Below are 15,988 nucleotides of genomic sequence, written 5' to 3'. Positions count from 1 at the left end.
CCCCTCAGCCTCCTCCAATAACATCTCAATCATTCTCTTGGGGGAAAAAAAGAAGAGAAGGAGAAACAAACTATAATGCAATGAATCAGATGGTTCTACATCCTGTATTACTAACTAGATAATGTCAGTGAACGTTGCTGCAAATTTCTTCCCACTCATTAAATCCTGTTATTATTCCTGTTATTAAGTTTGTACAAGAGAAAGAAATATTCTTTCCTGAGGGCCAGAATTTCTTAAGAAACACATTCTTTGACAATAATGTCAGTAATTAGATCAACCATACCAACATTTGTAGAAATTCTGAGTGTAGATGCTATAATTTTGTGACAGATAAGATCTGGATGTTCGACCTCCTGCTGAAGCGAAAAACATGGCACGAGCATAAAATATTTAAGAGACAGCATTTTTATAATGTATTTTCCATTTCTTCCATCACACACATCCTTGCAGGCCTATGAGAAAGAACAGCAAACAAATTTTGGATAAAGGTGCAAGATGTCCATTTCCCAATTACCAAAGAAGTGGTTGCAAGCTGCTTTCGATACCATATAGCTCCCAAGCCATCTCCAGATACAGACAACTTTTTCATGGTGCAAAAGGAAGTGGCAGCATGGGGTGGGAAACACCACCGAAGACAGCATGAACCTTTCCCACCAGCAAGAAAAGCAGTGCACTGTGATTTCCCTAGTTTTCCCTCAGGCATCCAAACCCATCAGGCTTCCCTGCCAAGCTCCTGTCACCCATTGGCAGCCAAATTAAGAACAGTCAACATCTCAGTATTAGAATAAGGTAGTTTTAGTTATATAGATGGGAATTTGGCAGTATCGCTACAAGCATACACAAATTATATGAATCAATCACTGTTTGGAAAACAAACTGGCTTATATACACCACTCATCAATGATACCACAGAATGCTTAATGACGTTCATGCATCTGCAGAACATGAAAGTTGTGCCAATAGAACACAGAGACTTAGAAGTCTTGGACATCTACCTAGCGCTCTTTAGCTGATGTCTCTGGACTCCCTTTTGTTTACTGTGTGTGTACTGCAAGCCCATAACTGCCGGCTGCAACAGATGAATCCTTCAAAACAGTTTTAAGATCAAATAAAGAATGGAACAATTCATTACAAACAAATCTTCATTTACAGAAGCTTGGAGCTATTAAAAGAAAAAAGATGACAGAAAAAAAGCTTCATTCTGGATATGGCTGCAACAGTTCACATCCACGAGTCCTTCAAGTATTAATATGACAAAGTCTGAGATGAAATGACTTTACTGGAAGGGATTTTTGATAGAACGAGAACTGAAATGTGCAAATTGTTAGCTGAGCAAGCTTTCTGCTTTCAGATACTGTTTTCTTTTGCTAGCTTTCAATAACACTGTTCTGGTTTTCCATATTTTTCTGGGGAAGCTTGCACACTTGTTATCAAATTCCACTTTTTCACCTGTATTTTTCCCAAATTAGAAGTATTAATACATGACCAATCACTTGATCCTTATCAGCATACTGTGTAACAGCTGTGTTGTGGTAACTTGTTTGTGTGCATGTACATTCCTCATAGCAAATACATGACCATGCAACTTACCCCAAATCTCTTCCAGTTCAACTAAAGAATTCCTACCTCATGACAGGAGAAGAGCCGCACTCCTTCCATCTGATGAAAGACTGGGTAGTGGGTGCTGTCAATTGTATCACGGCGGTAAACATCTCCCACTGCCAGAAAAGCATCTAGACCGGAGTGTATCAAGTCCCACTGGTGAGCTGATGTGTGTGCTCTTAACATGTGATCACGATTCAAGTAATAGTTATCCTCCTTTCTTCTGCTGACATGGTCCCGTGGGACAAGTAACTTATCAAAATTCTGCTGCACTGTAACCACTGGAGAAAGACCATCATAGACAGAAAAGAGCGGATTCCCACGGCGTCCTGTATATTGCTTGTAAAAGTGGTCCTTCACCTGCTCCTTGATTAGCCACAGAGGGTGATGCTTTTTGTTATGCAAGTTCTTCCCCACTTTGGAAAGAATCTTCTCTGTGACATTGGTGTAGTCATCTTGAGGATAAGATTTACCAAACAGTTCCACAGTATTTGAGCAGGGTACGCTGGCAGCAAAATCTGAAGGTACAGACTGCCTTGAATGGGTCGGAATTCCTCTTACTTTTATTTTTGGTGGTAAAGCTGTTTTAGAATACCTGGCTACTCTCATGAATTTCCAGAGCATCGCCATTGCAAACTCTCTTATAACCTAAAAGAGAAGAAAAAAAAAACAAATTTCAAGTTTGTATCTTCAGTCTCATTGCAGAAATTGCTAGCAACTCATGGATAAGTGAAATCCAAATGTCTGCTTGATTAATATGATGAAGTTCCCATTACAGACTACTGTTCTGACTTTGGAGGAGAAATAACCTTATGATCAAACTTCAGGTAGGATATCTTGTTCAATTATCAGTCTTCTGCACCACTGCCTCACTATTAATGACACCAGACCTAGTCTTAATCTCATTCCAGATACTGCAAAACTTTACAAATGAGGAAACATAACATTTAAAATGGTGGCATTAAAATATTAGGCAATAGCAGACTACTGAAGATGAGAAGCTCGGAAATGTTGCAACACTATTCAGTGGACATAGGCCAGCTTATGGAAAAAGACCCTGGCATTAACATATTGTTCTCTGCCACTAGCAGGCCCAATGGAATTTCATACCAATCAAATGCATATGTAGTGCACACTGCACAACCACTGCTATTTTGTATTTAAACATCATATGAAGCTCACACATAAGATTTTTAAAAGATTCCACAAAGTCCAAATTAGTGTTAACATTTTGGGATATGTATAAAACCCCTTTTCCAAATGCTTTCAGAATACTTGTTTTTACTGCTTATGCCATTGTACTGGAGGAAGTCCTGATAGTTATCAGGAAAGTCAGTTAAATGATACGATTCTGCAGGATGTGTCTGTCTACCCAATGTACCGTCTTTACACATCCACTCTATTTAGAAACAGACTCTCTTTATATTCCATGCATAAACAAGGATGACTTTGTAGCTCTTGAAGAGATAATTCTGTAAGCAAAGAGTTCTGAGGATCACAATGCCTTCAGGCACTCAAAACATGTAAGCCCATACTGAGATGTTCAATCACTTGAAGATCAATAGTTGGGCTTCACAAATATTGGCAGAGATTCCAGTAAAATACTTAAGCTCCAAAAAGAGATTAGAACAGGTATGTTTTAGAATACACAGCCCTTCAAATTCAGTTAACAGTTCTGCTTATATCTGATTTCCATTCCTCTGGTCTGTGTATTCTCTACAGATTTATTTTCTGAAGCAAGAGTAACTCACTATATCAAAATAAATACAGGCTAGATAGTCATGGCACAGTAAGATATCCCATGTTAGTTCTTGGCCACTTCTATTCAGGTTCTCCCACTGATCAATTCACACACACACGTAATAGGAAGCCCTCTGACACAGCCTAAGCGCTGGACAGCATTATGGTTTGAAATGAGAGGCTCCTTTTTCCCCAAACATACGTTCTCCTTCATGGAAAGCGAGTTCTCATTTTCAAACAGCTGCTTGAAATATCCAATTCTAGTCAGATAATGTATTCAGTTTCCCTTAAGTAAATATCACCATCTGCCCATACATTTATTTTGCTAAAAAAAATCAATTCAAAACTTATACGTAACTGTAATATAAGAACTCTCATGACTTTATCATGAATCTCGTGATGTTTGCTTCTTTCCTAAATGCCATTCCTTTGAGAATCACAAGTTTAACTTTCACATAAACAGTTCTCAGGATTTACAGTGTTACGGAAAAGAAAACAGAACAGAACAAGAGCTTGAAAAAAAAATAAAAACAAAAGGGGTATTTGTTTGTTTATTTTCTATTTCAAGATGTTCGACTTTTAAGGGAGACTCTTCTTAATGTATTCATTTGCTGTTCAGCCTCTGATTGTTCTGAAATGTTCATTTCTCAGATCTAGTTTTTCAGATCGTGTGATACATTCTGGTCACAAACATATATGGGGAGGGGAATGGATTAGGTTACTTCAGAGTTATTACCTTAACATTATGCTTATGCCTGAACTGTCTTACTGTCTGTGTTTCTGTCCTAATATAAAGAAAATCTACTGGAAGTAGTAAAAAAATAAAAGAGAAAGAGACTAACTTAACACTTCTCCACAGGTTACAGAGTTATCCAGTTATCCAAGGGCCGAAAACAACCAACAAACAGTAAGGGAGAAACTGGAGCAGACTCAAACAACAGTGCCGCAAACACTTTAGTTCTCCATTGGCACACTCTTCTGCTTCCCTCACTGACCACAGAAACATACACATCATTTCCAGGATCAATCAAAATAAGTATGTCACTTCCTTCAACTCAACTGATGACAAATTACGTTTATGGGGAAAAACAAGTCATAGAGAACAAAGGGGAAAAAAGCAAGAAGATCTGGCACCAACAAAATATTTAAGTCAGAAGAGCCAGAATAGAATATAAGGAGCACTTTTACCTTTCTAGCAACAATAAATAACTGATGTTAAATGTAAGTTGTGGGAATCAAATGTTGTTTCTGCATTTAGAATAAGATAAGAATATTTTATTTCAAGATCTCATTATATAAGTGAAGCAATTTGTAGTTATTAGGTAGAAGTCATAGGTACAAAACTGCAGCTCCTGTCCAGCTGTCTGAAATAGAACTACTGATTTTTGGTGCTGGACAAATAAGACCTGAGTAATAAAGGATCCAAAGAGGAGAAGTTAAAATAATTAACAATATACCTGTATAAACTAGCAACAATGTATGTTTTAATGTTTTGTTGTACGCATTGCAAAAGTATGCAAGTCGTGACATACCTAAGGATGTGCCTGAAGAGATATCGGGAAGGACTGGAATCAACCCCCCTCCCCGGGCTCTTTGTTTAACAAAGGTCTCTGAGACAGAATGGACGAAGCTTTGAAAGAAATCAACATATCAATACGATAAGAGCACCGAGACATCTTGGAAACAACAGCAGGATGGCGACAGACTGCACCTGAATTAACAAACTTCAGAATGTAATTAACAAATGCAAATCTCGGGTAAAATTGTAACCTCGAATACCCAACCAAAGGGGAAACGGGAGGGGAAAAGGTATGGGAGACAAGGTATAAATGCTGTAACATCGTGTCCTTAGTGGCGCTTCTGCTATCAGGGCGCCCGCCATTGCAATCGCGAATAAAAACTGCTTTTATCAGAGATACCGTCCTGACCAAAAATTATTGAGGATATTTCCAACAATTTGGGGGCTCGTCCGGGATCATTATCGCTTCTTGGGGTGTCCCCACTGCACTGGACAGGATAAGTGCACTCCGCTGATTTTAGCGGTCCTGTCTGGGTGGTGAGGTGACTTCTCAGGACAGCCGATAGGAAACCGAGATTGTTACAGAAAGGACGGGCTCTGTAAAAGCCAAGGGGCTAGGCAGGCACAGGTGTTAACCCTTGCAGACCCGGAAACTTCGTGCACGGATCAAGGTAAGGGAACTGAATCCTTATCTTGGGTTGAGACTCTTGAATGTGTGTGGCTGAGACGCACTTTTAGTGCGAAGTGAGTGCGGAGTCCCAATCCGCGGTTCCGTTGTCCCGCGAGGGGCGCGGCCGGAGACGGACGAGGCGGCTGTGGTGCTGAAAGCAAGAGTCTCGGGAAGGAGCTGTTGGTGTACGGTACCCTGCGCACTTGACGAAGATGCCAGCAGTACACCCCTATTTAATCCGAGAGTCGGAGCGGGTGCTCCGCAGGGATTGGGCCCAAAAATCCGAGAATCGGAGTGTGGTAACTTGTGAGCTGGGTAGTTCACAGTAGCACTCCGGAGGGATGGGTAATAGGAGCTCCATAAAACAGGGTAAAAGGGTCCCTAACACTGTGCCCAAAGATAGCCCCTTGGGGAAGATGCTTCAGAATTGGATCTGTTCTAATTGTGGGTTCGAGTCCCACCGGGATTACTGTGCGTGCACGAGGAGAGCTATTTTTACTTCCTCTTAAGGGGTTGGTTGGTAACAAAGTATAGTGAATATTGTCAACGTTAAACTTGGTTTTCCTAGCTGTATTAGCAGGAATTGTTGTGTATTTGGCCATTATTAACATCTCTTATTAGCGCTTGTTACTGTACATTTGAACTAAGTGTTGAACAAACAACTTTGATATTTTCCGAGAAATGTTGTACCTTGAACTGTGTAAAGACCGGTCTTGTGCAGTCTGTGTGAGTGTGGGTGTGAGTGAGACGCAGCCCAACTGCGGGGCGAGTGCGGAGTTGCGACCCGCGGTTCTGTCCTGCGAGGGAAACGGCCGCGAAAGGCCTCTATGTTCTATATGTTATGATGTTTTTGGTATATGTTGCGATGTTTTTGTCTTATTAATTGTTGTTAATATTGTGGCAACTGTAACGCACATAATAGTGAAGTGCATACAGAGTAGGGTGGTGGAAAGAAAGCCCGCAAAAGGCAAACCACAATTAGTATCGAGACCCTGTTGCTTTTGTTGTAGAGAATACTGCGGTTTAAGGGTGATAAAGATTCAGATTAGGGATACAATAGGGTTGTGTTACCTCCGCTTTAACGTGTTAACTTTACAAAATTTGTTTTGAACCATTGCTCCCCCTTGTTGTGTGTGTACGAATCAATAGAAAGAGTAATGGGGAACTCAAGGGAAAGAGATACCTAAGAGAACTCCCTTAGGATGTATATTGGCATATTGGAGGGATATTGCTGGGAAACCGGGAGGGACTCTAAGCAAGAACAACTTCATCAAATACTGTAATCATTGGTGATTAGTGTATAAGTTGGAGGACAGAGAAAAATGATCCCAAAATCAGGAAAAGAGGATAGGGAAAAGATGTTTAAATGTTGTGTACAGATATGGCCTAGAGAGCCACTACAGGGAAAATGAATATTTTGGCCAAAATATGGATCTGATGAAGATTGGGTTTGTCAGATCTTGAATTTATACGTATATATATATAAGAACAAAACCCCTTTTCGAAGGAGGAATCAGAATATGCTGTCTGTTGGATACAAGAAATCAGCCTGTTACCAGTAAAAAAAGAAAAAAGGTCCAGACCAGGAAGGAGAGGAACTACAAAAGGGAACTAGTCAATGGGACCCTCTAGAGAGTCTCCCCCTCATATAACTCCAATGTTGCACAAAGGGAGGCAAAGGGAGACAGGCACTGCCCCAGTAAGAGAAAACGGTAAAGCACATGGGGTCATTTAACAGGAAGGGGGGACATGCTGGGCTCAGGAGAAAATTAAAACAATGTAAAAGGGATATCAAAAATTTTCCTTTCCCAGACAGGTGTACCAGCACCTCAATGTACCCCTTATGGGAGGTCCCACTGGGACAAGGGCAAATATGCTATGTAAACTCCCCACTCACTAGTGGAGAAATTAGAAATTTTAAGAAGGAAATGAAATCTTTATTTGAGGATCCAATAAGAGTAGCAGAACAATTAGATCAATTTCTGGAGCTTTCAAAACTTTGGTCCCACCAGGAGCCTCTGGTAAATATAAAAGTGGGACCTGAGGGGGAAGAAATTGTGATTTTAGTTGATACTGGGGCAGCTCATTCATTGCTGGCCCATAAAGTATCAGGACTCAAATTAACAAATGAGGCCTAAAAGTTATCAGGGGTAGAGAGAACCTGGATGACAGTACCAATTTTTGAGAATATTAGTGGATAAAGATGAAATTTGGAATAAAGAAAAACATGAAATAAGGCCATAAAGATAAGGGTGGAACAGCCCAGGGAACTGAACAATATGGATTGCTAAGGAAAAGTTGTATGGTATTAAGGGTGTGGAAACTGAAAAACTGTATTGCTTGATCTGTGGGTTTTGAAGGGAATGGGACAAACTGCTTTGATGGTATAAGAAAGAGTATTTGCTAATGGCATACAGGAGTATAATTGAGGGTGTGTGGAAGTGTATCTGAAGGTACAAATAGTGGAATTGTGTACAAAGGAAAAAGGGTTAAAGAGAAAGTGCGTTTATCTGTGCTGGTATGAGAGCAGCCCCCTGCACTGTCCCCCCCCCGCAAGAACTCTTGAGTGAGAGAGAGCCGGGGATGGAGACTGTTGCTGTAAACAGCAAAGGGGGAGGTGGAGAGGAAGGGGCAATGGAAGTGAGAACAGCCTTCATGTGCAGAGATGTAGGAAACCTGAAATCCCAGTGTTAGCACTGGACACCTCTGGAGAAAAGGAGGTGAAACTGAAATAGGATGTTAGTAGTTTATGTAACGATGAGAGTTTGGAAAGTGAGAAAGTTTGGGACAGACACAGGCTGAAGGAGGCAAGGACTGGCAAGGTATAACAGGGATGGCAGGACTGAAGAGAGGTGAAGGATATGAAAACAAAACAAACAAACAACAACAACAAAAACTGTTTGACAAACAGATAGAAAGGGAATTGGTGATAATAACAGCTGTTACTGTGTTGTGCTAAAATAGGGTCGTAGGGCCCAGAGATCCCCTCAGGAAGAGGTGGGGGCTGGGGGGTAGGAGCTTGAAGAGCCCAGGGAGGGCTCTGCCCCACTGGAAGGGAAGCAGTGTGCAAACTGCAATGGGAAATTGCATTTAGGGAAGCTGGATAAAGAGGTTTATTTTCTGGAGGATATGGTATTCTTCTTACCACTCATAGATGGCTTTGTAACAGTAGTAGAAGTTACTGCCCAGCAAGAAAATGTTTTTTTAGTAATTAAATATAAGCTAGGAAAGCAAGTAGGAATACAGGAATTCTTGTACCTGCCAGGTTACTCTGGCAAGAAATTTAATAAAAATAGAGCTAAGAGTCCAACAATATTGACTGATTAAGAATTGTAAGTTTTAACAGAAACTGGGAAAAACAATGTTGTACCCCCAGGAGTCACAGCAATCTGAAATATGATGCACTTAGGGGTGTGGGCATCAGGGGCAAACATGAAGCCCTAAATAGAAATTAAAAGCAAGAGCTTGCCCAGTCAAGGTAAAGCGATGCCCTTTGAGGATATGTAACTGTAGAAGGATAAAAGAAATAATAGATAACTTTTTGGAGTTTGGATTCCAATTTTGCAAAAATTTTAGATAGCAAGTGCAATAGTTTGGTACAAGACTTGAGAGCAAGTAATGGAATTGTTGAATGTGTACATTCAGTTGTAGCAAATCCATGCATTTTATTAACCCAGTTAAGGAATGAATAGGTGGAGTTTACCTTCTGGATTTGAAGGATGTCTCTTCTGCCTGGAAGGCCAAAGGAAGCCTAAAGTTATTTGCCTTTGAATAAAAAAAAAAAAAAAAATAAAAAAAAATCCCTAATAGAGGGAGAATAGACTCAGTTAATGTGGACAGTGTTACCCAGGATTGTGAGAACAGCTTAATGATTTTTGAGAACTGGTCAACTCGTGAGCCTGAGACCTGGGATGCTCCAGCCCAGGGTGGAACTTTACTGCAGCACCTGGATGCCACAGCAACAAAAGAGAACTGTGTAATGGACTGTGAGTTTGCTGAGTTTCTTGATTTACAGAAAGCACAACTAACTCAACAGCAAGTGACATATTTGGGAGATTACAGCTGGACTTTGAACCTTAAGGACTGCCAGGAAAGAAGCCATCTGCCAAACCCCTGAGCTGCAAATTGCCAAGGAACTCCATACATTCCCAGGAATGACAGAGTGGTGCTGACTGTGGATACTTAGCTATGGACTGATCGTAAAGCTCCAAACAGCTTGATGAAGTGAGTAAGGGATGGACAGGGTGTCTGAGGGTGGTGGCTGCACTGGTGCTCAATATTCAAGAAGCCTGTAAATCTACATTGGGTCAAAGGATACGGGTTTTAATATTTCATACAGTGTTTACTGTATTGGAGGCAAAAGGGGGACATTGGCTCTCACCCCAAAGATTCCTGAAATACCAGGCCCATCCTGATAGAGCAGGATGATGTAGAAATAATTGTAACTAATATTGTCAACCCAGTATCTTTCCTTAGCGGAACACCTGGAGAACCAGTATCTCCTGACTGCTTTGAAACAACTGAAGCTGCCCATTTCAGATGGTCAGTCAGAACTGAAGGACAAACCCCTAGAAGATGCAGAAGTTCCTGGTTTACTGACAGCTACAGTTCTGTGAGACAAGGAGACTGTAAGGCAAGGGATGCAGTAATTGCTACTGACCAGGATCCAAGGACTATTAGCACAAACATCATCCTTGAAATCTCCAATTCACCCATTTCAAGCTGGGGACTGGATCCTGATCCAGATGGGGAAGGAGACAAAGCTGCAGCCTGACTGGGAAGGACCGTTCCAAGCACTTATAATGACTGAAACAGCTGCGAAGACAGCCGTGAAAGGATGGACTCACTACACACTGGTAAAGGCATCCACTAGCCCTGAGGCATGGGAACCGTAGCCACAGAAAAACCTTTAAAAGATAAGAATTAGAAGGAAATGATGAAAAGTTTTTTTTATATATGCATTTTTTAAATTATTATTTTAACTAACCTTTAACTTCTCCTCGAATAAGTGAATAAATTGTATATGTAAGTGGGAGAGTATTATAACCTATATAGAACTAATGCTCACAGAAAGTTTTCCATGTCATGACAAGAAGTTTTTACTGCTGTAACAGAGTGTATCCCATTTATTACCCTGATAATTATCTGGAAAATGTAAAATTTGACAACAATGCAGGGGAGGGACCAACTGGTAGTTTTGATATGAATAAGGAACTCTCTTGTAGCGTATGGAATGATGTATGGTGGAAAACTGCCTACTGAGGCTGGACATATACACCTGGTATATGTGATACTTTGTGAGCACATAAGGGAGTTGTCCAGCCAGATTGCAAACCGTTGCAATGTAACCTGGTAGAAATAACAATTAACAAGACTGACAGCATTTGTAATACCACTTTTGGTCTTGGGATAGATATGCATGGAAAGGATCCAACAGTGAGATTCCAGATAGCTGTGCGGGACACACTTTGTGAAAATACCCAAATTGTCCAGGATAGGGAAGAGGTTAAAAAGGAGTTAGAAATCTTCCTAGAAACCCTGCAATTGTGACAGCTAAGGAGATAAAAGATCTTAGATAAACATTTGAAATCAAAACAGGATATGGGGACATTAATGCCTGGGTAGAATGGATTAAGTATACTGTCCAGAGTCTCAACTATAGCAATTGCTATGCTTGTGCATCTGGATGGCCCATAGCTCAGGTGGTACCCATTCTGCTGGGATGGACCAAGGACCTCAAGGGAATGTGATGCATGATTGCACTGTACCAAGAAAAAAACTGCCTGGGGAAACAGAGACTGCTGATCTCTCTCCCTCTTGTTTCCTCCAATGCTTGATACAGATGTCAAGATCCCTCCTGCACTCTCTACAGTGGTAGGTAACCATACATCTTGCCTCTCATGGCAGGGTGTGAAGGCTGCCAGGCCTATGGGAAACTTTTCCTTATGCAGTAAGGTCTTGAATGTTACAGAGGATTTAGCAGGAAATTATTCAAGATTGGGAATCTTCAGAGCAGATCTCTGGTGGTACTGTGGGGGAAAGATTTTATGGTCCACCCTACCTTCAAACTGGGGAAGCACCTGTGCACTTGTTCAATTAGTTATACCATTCACCCTGGCATTTGAAAAAGGAATATCCAAAGATTCTGGAAGAACCAAAAGGAGTTTAGGGTTATAATTTGATGATGCAATATATATATATTCAGTCGGGGTACCAAGAGGTGTCCCTGATGAATTTAAGGCAAGAAATCAAATTGCGGCAGGATTTGAGTCACTGTTTTGGTGGGTGGACAATCAACAAGAATATTAGAGAAGATGGTTAATGAAGGAAGTGATTAATAGGAAGACATCTACAAGATAACGCCTTAAAGAAAAAGCAAAACTTGCAGAAATCAACAGTGTATAAAGAAGAAAAGGGGGGATTGTGGGAATCAAATGTTGTTTCTGCATTTAGAATAAGATAAGAATATTTTATTTCAAGATCTCATTATATAAGTGAAGCAATTTGTAGTTATTAGGTAGAAGTCATAGGTACAAAACTGCAGCTCCTGTCCAGCTGTCTGAAATAGAACTACTGATTTTTGGTGCTGGACAAATAAGACCTGAGTAATAAAGGATCCAAAGAGGAGAAGTTAAAATAATTAACAATATACCTGTATAAACTAGCAACAATGTATGTTTTAATGTTTTGTTGTACGCATTGCAAAAGTATGCAAGTCGTGACATACCTAAGGATGTGCCTGAAGAGATATCGGGAAGGACTGGAATCAACCCCCCTCCCCGGGCTCTTTGTTTAACAAAGGTCTCTGAGACAGAATGGACGAAGCTTTGAAAGAAATCAACATATCAATACGATAAGAGCACCGAGACATCTTGGAAACAACAGCAGGATGGCGACAGACTGCACCTGAATTAACAAACTTCAGAATGTAATTAACAAATGCAAATCTCGGGTAAAATTGTAACCTCGAATACCCAACCAAAGGGGAAACGGGAGGGGAAAAGGTATGGGAGACAAGGTATAAATGCTGTAACATCGTGTCCTTAGTGGCGCTTCTGCTATCAGGGCGCCCGCCATTGCAATCGCGAATAAAAACTGCTTTTATCAGAGATACCGTCCTGACCAAAAATTATTGAGGATATTTCCAACATAAGTTAATTATTTCTGCTCATTATAATGATAGACAATTATGTCTAGTAGACTTCAAACTACAGGTGTGAAAAATAAATCCTTTTCTCTCTTCATTTCCATTATTAGTTAGAAGTAACAAGGAACTAATTTCTGTGCACATCCTGAATGCCACAACATAGACTGCTAGTCAGCTAAATAGCAGCAGTACTGCAGCTGACAACAAATGCAGAAACAGGAAATAAACACTGAACAACCACCATCGACATCTGTCACCTAAAGATGGCACAGTACTCTACCAGCATCACTAAAGGGGTTGTGCATTTGGGATGTGACAGTGGCTTTTACCCAGGTAGGAACCAAGGCAGGTTTCGGGCTTCCTGAAGCACTGTGGATGGATGTGCAATGGACAGGCCCACCATCTCCTGTCACTTGCTTCCTTACCTTGCTACTGCCACATTCCTGCATGTCTAACCAGCTCCTTTGAGGAGGATGTGGTAAAGGCCCCAGGCTTCTCCCTCTGTTTCTACCTCCATACCAATATGTCTCATACAATGGCTGCAGCTAGGATTTTTCCTTAGGTTGATACTGCACGCAGTGTTTTGTCAGTGCATTTGAAAGCATGCCCACGTGTGGGTACAGTTTTTTAAATCAGCTTTGAAGCAAACCAAGGAGCAGAAACTGGGATCCACGCTAATCAGGAATGAAGGCCTCAGAACAACCCTGTCCATTCTGTGGATAGGCCAGTCATAGTTGTAATTGCCCTTGGCCAACATCAGTGCCCTACTACAGCTCCTGTGCCATTTCTGAAGCAGCATCGGCAGGGGGCTCCTTCCTTTATCATGGGAAACCAATCACCTCTATGCAGGAGAAGAATGGACTTTGCATAGCACAACTATACAATAGTCAAGAGCTCAGCAGCACGAAATTGGCAGAACAAAGTACCAGTAAAAATCATGATTTTGGAGCACGTTCAAAAGGCAGTTGGATGAGATGAGGAATCATACTGCTGTAATGTAAACCATAGAATAGTTTGGATTGAAAGGGACCTTAAAGAACATCTAGTTCCAGCCTCCCTGCTGGGAACAGGGCTGCTACCCACCAGATCAGGCCGTCCAGATCCCCATCCAACTTGGCCTTGAACACTGGGCATCCTGTGCCAGTGCCTCACCTCCCTCTGAGCTAAGAATTTACTACTAACATCTCACCTAATTCTCCATTTTTTTTAGTAAAGGCGTGTCTTTTTACGTTTAAATCCAGGCTTCTATGACACAGTGCAACAGGGATTAAGACAGCATTATCACACATGCACTGGAATTTGTCACAAGTGCCCTCAACTCCTCAGAGTTTTAGAGAAGAATCGTGTATTTGGCAAAAGTCCCCTGCCTTGAAAAAGAGGAAAAAAGAGGGAAAGATTAACATCTCATGATGAAAAGAAAAAGCCCTGTGCACCAGCACTGTTTTAATCACCCATATCTTCTTGGACATGAATGATAGAAATGCTCTTTTTCATGCAAAGTATAGTCCATCAAGAAACCAAACAAGCCTTGTTTCAGAGCCATTTGCTAGGTATTCAGACCTGTAAACAAAGAGCATCCTCACTCTCAATGACCACTTCACTGTACGCCCTGCTGCGTTGGTTTATTTTTTTACTGTTTATGGCTGCAGAAATCCAGATGGGCTACAGCATACAGCAACTGAAGTACATAACGGGTTTGAAACCAAAATGCTACAAAGAAAAGAGTCTGTCTCCTATCCAGGAATAGCTAATTAATGCAAGAGTCTGAAGTGCCATGGAAAACGTTAGAAAGTTGGGCTGCCACCATTTTGTGATGTGACAGCTTTTATCTACCGTATGTGTGGGGAGGGGAGTTCAACCAACATAGCATATGTTAAGACAAAAATTATAAGCATATGCTAGGCTGCTAAAATTGGACATTTACCAGTCTACTTAGCAATTTAGCTAAGCACTGAATTTTAGTTTTGAAAACTATGCAGGCATACAGCAGCAAATATAATTGTATTGCCATGGCCATACCTACACCGAACAGGATTTAGCAGAAACTGTTTCATGTGCAAAAGGAATAATGAACTCAGACTTTCTTTAAACTCGTTTTAAAATGCAGCTACACTGTTGCACACCACAACGGACTTTCCCTCTTAATTCATATTAAAAAGAAAGACCTCTGAAATAGCCTGGCAGATGATTTAGAATGAATTCATTTTAGAATACGACCTCCCAAGTGCAGAACGTTTTCGGATGTCACCAATGATAGCTGAGCATTCAGCAAAACAAAACACTGCATACACTACAAATTACCAGTCAAGAAGCAAGATAACCCAGCCTAAAAGTATTTGGCTCTCACTTTTTTCATGTACTTAGTGTTCATACAGTTAATAATCCATCTGCAAGCTCCAAGAAAACATGGAGAATAATTCACTTTTTTTTTGTTATGGTTCCTAACAGAAGCAAAAATGTGTTATAGGCTGGCTTCCTGTCTGCTCTCTAACAGTGATCCATTAATCAAAATGACGCCTTTGGCAACATCTTGAAGTTTGTAATATTGGGAGAGAATTGAAAACAGTTTCTGGCATAAGACAAAACCATGTTTTCTCTCAGTATTACATAACATTTTCTTAAACGTGAAATAAAAGGTATTATCAGCCACATACCTTTATTATAAACAACTGACCCAGAAGATGTCTATTGCCTTAAGAAATTACATTATTTTGTGCTCAGTCCTACATGCAAAGGCAAGCACAGAAAACATGAGGCATACCTTCAACCAGCTTCACCATTCCTTAGGACTGCGGGATAGGATGAGATATTCATAGCAGGCAGCATATCTTTAGAGAGGGGGACACACTTCTACAAGGATCACTTGGGAAAGCAACAGTTTTTAAACATCCCCAGTCATCATCCTACCTACATTCATCGCTCCACTTCAGGCTGGACCTTGGAATTAATTAGAAAGGACTTCACATCACATTGCAACAAGTTTCAGTTCTCTGTGCTGCCTATGGAAGGTTCTCACAGATCCTACAGCTTCTCCTGACACAGTACTACCAAACTGAACCCGACTTTTTTATCTATGAATTTTTCATTTATGAAAATGATAACACTTTCTAGGGAGGATTCAAGACAGGTAGCATGTGCATCAATACTCAAAATACTTGCGAACTTGGTAGCTGCACTATCTAACTGGAATAAGAATGTTTCAAAGATTGACACAATGAAGTTTCAAGACATCTGGTGGTAATGGCTTATCCGAGAAGAGTAGAGTAACCATACACTGGAAGTTGCAATCATCAATTCATCTCTTTAGTGC

General features: G+C 40.8%; 1 protein-coding gene across 4 annotated transcripts in view; it reads right to left on the bottom strand.

The window, feature by feature from the left end:
* The window catches only part of FARS2 (phenylalanyl-tRNA synthetase 2, mitochondrial), a 239,858-nt gene that overhangs the window by 178,687 nt on the left and 45,183 nt on the right, over positions 1-15,988 (bottom strand). For all 4 annotated transcript variants that reach the window (XM_072327757.1, XM_072327756.1, XM_072327759.1 and 1 more), the window contains one exon: positions 1,627-2,250. In XM_072327757.1, the coding sequence (XP_072183858.1) occupies positions 1,627-2,232 (606 nt within the window). In that variant the 5' untranslated portion in view covers positions 2,233-2,250. The remainder of the gene's footprint in view (positions 1-1,626; positions 2,251-15,988) is intronic.

The sequence above is a fragment of the Excalfactoria chinensis genome, chromosome 2 (genome assembly GCF_039878825.1).
Source record: "Excalfactoria chinensis isolate bCotChi1 chromosome 2, bCotChi1.hap2, whole genome shotgun sequence".
Lineage (NCBI taxonomy): Eukaryota > Metazoa > Chordata > Aves > Galliformes > Phasianidae > Excalfactoria > Excalfactoria chinensis.
Note: the sequence above shows the minus strand (reverse complement) of the source record. Positions and strands in the feature narration are given on the sequence as shown.